General features: G+C 43.0%; 1 protein-coding gene across 2 annotated transcripts in view; it reads right to left on the reverse strand.

The window, feature by feature from the left end:
* Window positions 1-5,423, reverse strand: part of mfsd14bb (major facilitator superfamily domain containing 14Bb) — a 45,437-nt gene extending 40,014 nt beyond the window's left edge. For both annotated transcript variants that reach the window (XR_003928723.1, XM_030059525.1), the window contains exons 1-2: window positions 5,109-5,423; window positions 2,262-2,354 (exon numbers count right to left, since the gene is read on the reverse strand). Coding sequence is in view for 1 of the 2 variants with exons in the window: in XM_030059525.1 (XP_029915385.1) it covers window positions 2,262-2,354; window positions 5,109-5,165 (150 nt within the window). In the remaining variant the exon portion in view is untranslated. The remainder of the gene's footprint in view (window positions 1-2,261; window positions 2,355-5,108) is intronic.
* Between the last annotated feature and the right edge of the window lie 1,574 nt (window positions 5,424-6,997).

The raw sequence follows: 6,997 nt of genomic DNA on the forward strand, positions 1-6,997 counted from the left end.
TCTGTCTTCACTAAACCAGCACAATGAGACTGACACATCACGTTGGGTGGCCTTTAAATTACATATCAGACATAAGGAAGCACACGTGTAACACACACACACACACACACACACACACACACTGCTTACACTCTGCTCAGGTGTGAAGGTATTCTGTGGTATTTTGATGAACATGCATTCCCCAGGAAACACAAAGGTGTGGCTAACAAAGACATGTGTGAGTTAAAAGTATCAAAGCATTAACACACCCATCACACACACACACACCCGCTGTCGTCCTCATGATACAAACTGGTGTATCAGCAGCACCCCGTCCCGTACAGGACGGGACACACTCGTCACATGAGTCAGATTGCTGCCCGGGCCGTGTCCTCAAAACAGAGTTAATGCGACTAATTAAATCAAGCTGGAAGCAAAGTGAGGCTCATTAAAAACGCAGCAGAGCTCCTGTTTGACCTGCAGGAGGCGAGCAGGAGCGCGGCGCGGCGCTGACCTGCAGCCAAACACCGGCCGGGCTCAGTTACCGCGGTGACCACAAGGTCCAGCTGCTTAATGATGCAAACACACTCGTGTGTGAGCGCCCCTGCAGCACGGACCAGGTGAGCAGAGCTACCTGCAGTCGGCAGGAACAATGTGCTGTTTCTGACCGACGTCACCACGACACACAACACAAAGCACAGTTTCAGAGGGAACGAGCGTTTCTGTGTCAAAAGTTTTATTTTGACTTAAAAATATTAAAACGTTCATGTGATTTTTGCCAAACCTTTATATTAGGGATGCACAATATTGGATTTTTATGTTTTGCAGATATCTGATATGTTGATATATCACAACTCCTCTGGCCGATACTGATACAGATATATGCACATATATTTTTCCACCTAATTGCTGTAGTGGAATTAACATTTTATTATTAAAGCTCTTACTGTGAAGGCCCACTGGAAGATGCACAACACTTTTCAGAATGTGCACATTCACTGGGTAAAATAAGAAAACTACTTCACATGAGGTGATATTTAAAAATAAATATGTCATGTATTACAACATTTTCATCCTGCTGAAAGAGGCTTGGATGATTCTGTCCCTGAGCAACACAACCAGAGCAGATTTGATCTATTTCACATATCAGCATGTCACATCTGCAGAAACCTTCATTTCAGGTAAAAACTGTTTTTCAATTTTAAACTGATATCAGCCGATACTGATGACGTGACGATATTACCGCGCATTATTTAAATGTGCATAAACATGAAAATATTATCAATGTGTTGATGTGTGTGATTATATCAATCAACACCCACAACTTTATCTGACACTTTGGTTCAAAATGACACATCATTTGGAGTGCGACATTATTTTAAATTATTAATCATTTTCTTGTTTCTCCAGGTGAACGCTCCCCAGATGACGTTTCGCTGACGTCACCCTCACTGCTTTTCCACATCGATCGCTGTTGGCGTTCACGTTTTTCTGAGGCGACGCAGAACACCAAGCACCCGTCCCGACTGGAGCGGAGCAGCACTCATCACTGTCAGCCTCAGATCCAGCAGCCAATCACCAACGAGAAGGGGCGGGACGATCGCTGGCAAACAAACGATGGCGTCTGATCTGCCGCAATTTTATGATTCCAGATTTAAACGGTAACATAATCTAAACTGGAGGGTGACGTGATTTAGTTCCAGCTAGCGGTTGTGTGGATTAATCAAACCTCACCTGAAACTCACTCAGCCCTAAAGTCGTTTCACGTTTTGGAAATCTGAGCTGAAAATTCTTGATCGCAGTTTGAAAAAAAAACGCTTGTTTCCAGCCCTCCTGCTTGCTACCTGGTGGAACTACTTTGTTTACGTATCACTGAGCAGCAGCTTCAGCCACCAGGTGTGTAAACGGACACACAGCACTGAGGGGAGCAGCTGCGTAGGGATACAGAGACAAAAAGTAGTTCCAGCAGTTTGGAAGTGAGAAGGCTGGAAAAAGTGCATCTAGGGAATCCCAAACAAACGTGTGCTGTTGTGCATCCTTAACATTTTTTCAGCTAGGACTGTGTTGTCCGCTGACCCAGATCCACCTCGTTCGTTTTGGTGAAGCACCGTCCCGGCGCAGCGCTCGCTCTCTACACAGGGAGGCAGCTGACGGGTCAAACCTGGAGGAGGTGCTCCATCCGTACAACTATCACTTTCCCGTTTCAGGAGAGCAGTAAAACAGCGGGTGAACTCTGACGTAAGAGGCGGCGTGTGGATGTGCGGGGGTCAGTGTGAACTCACGGTCAGCATGGGCGTGGTCAGCAGGCCCCAGGCGAAGAACTCCAGGAAGATCACCACCACCGCATGAGTCACTTTGGCTCGGCCGCGGCCGTGCTGCACAGAGAGAGAGAGAGAGAGAGAGAGAGGAGAGCGCCGGCAACATTAACTATTTATCTGTGGAAATTTGATGGATTTCACCTCGTCTCTGACCCCCTGGCCTCCTGACCGCTGGCCGCTTGTCTTTTTGGTGATCCGGTGATTTAGACGTATTCTACCGTTGCACTTATTAGCTGCCTCTGCCTCGGTGAAATGCTTACAAGGCAACATCCAGGGCTTTGTGAACCCCGCCGCTTCTTCTCACATATCGACTGGCTCTGGCTGGAGTCTTGCCACCACCTCAGGAAAACTCACCATCGTGGAAATGCATCACACTGACTTTCAGTTTACCAAACAAAACACATCCTTTACACCTGGCTCACAAATTATAATTTCAGTTTCAAAATAACAGTGCTTTCTGAAGTGAAAGCAAGAAGAAAACAACCCTCCCTCTACCTGCCTCAAGTTCACCTGAAGACTTGGTGACAACAGGAGAATCTGTCATGTTCATGCTTTCCCGTGGCACCTTTTAACAGCGTAATCTACAGTTCATGTTTACCTTTTTAAAAAGGGGAATACAGCTTCATTTAAAAATATATAATTCTTCTAATTCTTCTTTTTAACTTACATCTCAAAACTTCATCTGCTCTTTAGCTCTAAATGCTGCAAACCGGAGCAACCAGACCACAGATCGGCCTGTCCTCGATCCACAGCAGCGAGGGGAAACAGGTGCCGAGAGGCTGCAGCTTTTCACTCCAATCACACACTTCTGATCAGCTGATTTCTAGCACTGGGACGATCTGTTGATCTCCTGATTCCATACTATCATGATACTTGAGCGTTGATTTGATATGTAGTGGGAGTCTAAAGTATTTTGATTCCATTTACAATTTTGGGGATTTTTTTTTTTGTGTGTGTGTGTCTGTAAAGTTTGATGAGGCTGTGATTCTCCTAGAGGTCACTAGAGGTCATTTTCTCCAGCGACGTCCAGTTGGACAAAAGTCTCTGCCTGCAGTGAAATGGCTGCTATGGGGGCCAACATCATCACACAGGAATCAAATGTGGCTCCTTGAATCCACAAGAGTCTCAGCTTTCCAGTCAAAGCCAACTGATGCAGCTCCAAGACTGTTTAGGCCCCAGTCTGCACACACACACCATTTTACAACAGGCCACAAGAACACATGTGGACTGCAGGGTTTGGGGCCCAAACTGCATGGGATTAGCAGAAGGTGGGCATGTCTGCAGAGGGGAGAGAACCCATTTTCATTCAGTAAGCTGGAGGTCAGAGGTCAAGGGACTCTGCTGAAAACAGACATGACAGATTTCCGTTCACCAAACTTTAGCCGAATTTTACTTTGAATCAGTTCAGTAACAAAAAAAAAAAAAAAAAAAAAAAAAGGAAAATTGTTTAAAGAAAAGAATCGCGATACTCAAGTGAATCAATTTTCCTGATTTCTCTGAGTAGTTCCTCCTCTCTGCTTGAAGGTGATCAGTGAAATCACACATGGTTCCCACCCCTGCATAGGCACTGAGCAGTCTATCCAATCCAATACACAAGATGTCCCACCCAACTATTTGGGGTGTGTGTAAAAAAAAAAACCTGACACAGGATAGTATCACAATATTTTGTGTGGTAATATTGTATCGCCAAGAATTGATGCAACATTTCTGACAGGTTTTTCAGACGGAGCAGAGAACGAGTGAACGCTCTTGTCACACACCTGTGGACTGTAAAATGACAATGAGCTTTTGATACGAGAAGGGAAAGGATTTGTCAAATGTACTAATGAGTAGGTTTGAAAAGTCTTCTGTGAATTTTTATCTGATATGATGTGTTCAGGCAAATTTGATACACTGAAATTTAAACTTGGATTCAGAAAACACATATCACATGCCTTTCCATGTGCATTGTTTTTTGTTTTTTTTTTCTTTTATACAAAATACGGGCTTTAGATAACATTTTTGGAAACGTGCAAAAACCTGCTTCATTTATCCGGTGACAATTTAACTGTTTAATCATTTAAACTGTGCAATAATTCACACCTGTAGGACTTGACAACAACTCAACAGTGCAATATCCTCGTATGAACATGGTGTATATGCGCGTATTCTTTTTTTTTTTCTTTTTTCATTTTTTTTAACATATGCTCAATTTCCTGTTTCTGTATTTAATGTTGCACGTGTTTATACATAACGCACACACTTTTGTACGAACTCTATAGGATATATTTTTTATATATTTCTCATTTCCTTTTCAGTTTGTGAGAAGTTAATTATTCTCCTGAGACTCTCGCCCAGCCCCCGCTCGGGGATCAGGAAGGGACCTGATCCTGATGCTGGCGTGTTTTTTTTTTTTTTTTTTTTTTAAAGTTGATTGATGAGTAGTTTGATACGCTACGTGAATAAATATAAGTCATATAAGACACGAGCAGCTCTTGGCCACTTTCATTTAGTTAGACCGGCTCTTGGATGAGGAGGAGGCTTGCAGAGCTCTGCTTTCCAGTTTAGCTGCTCGGTAATTCTCATTCACGTTAGCTAGCTTCCTGAGCCGTTAGCTAGCATAACTCAGCGGCGGTTGATTAGCCGCCGACGCTAATGTGACTGCCCCAGCAGATTAACCTGTTGGCCGGCGACCTGTCCGTGATGTCCCGGTGGTCTTTCGGCCGTCTGTCTAAAGAGCCACACCAGCTGTCCGCCGTTTATCGCCCTGTTTTTTAAAGTTAGCATCGCGGTGCGGGCGCGTCATTAGCCGGCGGTGCTAACTCCGCTTACCGAGCCCCGGACCAACATGATGTCGTTGGCCTCCGTCGCTGTTTTCTCCGGGTTCATTTCACATCTTGCCGTCACGATGTTCACATGAAGTCCGTGTTGCCGTCCATCCGTCTGCGGCCGCTCCGTCACTTCCAGGGTGTCCGCCGTGTGGGGGAACAGCGGCGTCTCTGCGGTGCTCCTGCCGGCTAGAGTGGCCCCGCTGGCCGCTGGGCTGCTGGGACTGATGGAGGCGGCGCGGCGCGGCGCGGCTCGGCTCGGCTCGGATCCACTCGGCTCGGCTCGACTCGGCTCGGCTCGGGCTTTCGCTTTCTCCAAATTCCTCCGCTCTGATTTGTAACGTAACGTCCGCGAGGTTGTTGGCTTATAAACACGGGGCGTGCCCGAGGGGCGGCGCTTTCAGCTCAATTCATTCGAGTTTTTTTTTTTTTAACTTCATAGTTATATAGATAGATACTTTATTCATCCCGAAGGAAATTCACAGTTTTCAGCAGTATCCACAGAGTACAAGATTAAGTAAATCAAAAATAAAGAATAAGTAAATTAAAAATAAAGAATAAAAGATGACCCTCGAGATCTAACGATCTAAGTACCCAATGTGCAAAAAAAACAATGTGCAAAAAACCAATAAAACCAGTGTGCATCGATGTATACAATGTGCATAGATGAGGGCAATGTGCAAATTTACAGTATAAACAGATGATAAATAAATAAATAAATAGCACCCAGATGATAAATAGATGATAAAAAACCAAAAAAACAGTGTGCATCGATGTATACAACGTGCATAGATGTGGGCAATGTCCAAATTCACAGTATTCACAGTAAATCATTGCAATGATTACAAGTTCAGCACTGCAGAAAACTTTTTTTTTTAATTTATTTTTTTTTTTTTACATTTTATTACATTGCAAAGTCAGACATAACAATAAATAAATAAATAAATAAATAAATAAATAAATTGGCAACAACAAAATTAGCAATAGTAAGAAAAAACAAAAGAATAAATAACCAGCAAAAAAGAGTAAAATGTATGTTTTTGTTCGTCATCTCTGATTGTGTACGTTCATTTTTCTGCATCTGGATTTTTTTTTTTTTCTAGTGTCATCAACCACAGTTTTATTTTTTGCCTCGTCACATGCAGCTCATTCATCTGTCAGTCAATCAATTCATGCGATTGTCAGTCAGTGGTGAGGAGTGTTTCATGTTTTCAGTTTCATGTTAGCTTTTACTTTCATTTATTTGGAATTTTTTTTCACAGAATATTACCTCAGTGTATATTTTTACATATTACTGTTACACTGTATATAACCATAGACTGGAACTGGAATGGAATTATTGCTGTTACTGTAATGACACACACACCCTGCCCTCCTCACGATGGACATGTGAATACTCTTCACACTCTACACCCCTGCCTCCCTCACCAGGAACATGTGCAATACCCACACACCCTGCCCCCTCATGGACAGGTGCAATATTGGCTAAATTAGCCAACTGGACTGTTCTCGTGCACTATATTTATTGTAAATATTACAATTTGTCGCACATTTTTATACTGTACATATTTTTATATTCAATTAGTTTACTTCTTTGTATTGTCCTTGGCTTGACCGGGCCTCAGTGCTTCATTTCGTACCTCCTCATGTGCATGCATGTGTTGTTGGTATGACAACAAAGAATCCTTGAATCCTTGATTATTATTTATATATCATGTACATGAGTTTGTATATATATTGAATTATTATAACCTTTAAGTGCACACACATTTTATTTGATTATTTATTTATTTATTGTTGCTTTGGCAACACATTTGATTCAAATCATCATGCCATTGAAGCCTTCTGAATGGAACTGAATTGAATTGAATTGAACGCCGCCAGCGCAAGTCG

This window comes from Myripristis murdjan, chromosome 9, assembly GCF_902150065.1.
Source record: "Myripristis murdjan chromosome 9, fMyrMur1.1, whole genome shotgun sequence".
NCBI classification, from domain to species: Eukaryota; Metazoa; Chordata; class Actinopteri; order Holocentriformes; family Holocentridae; genus Myripristis; species Myripristis murdjan.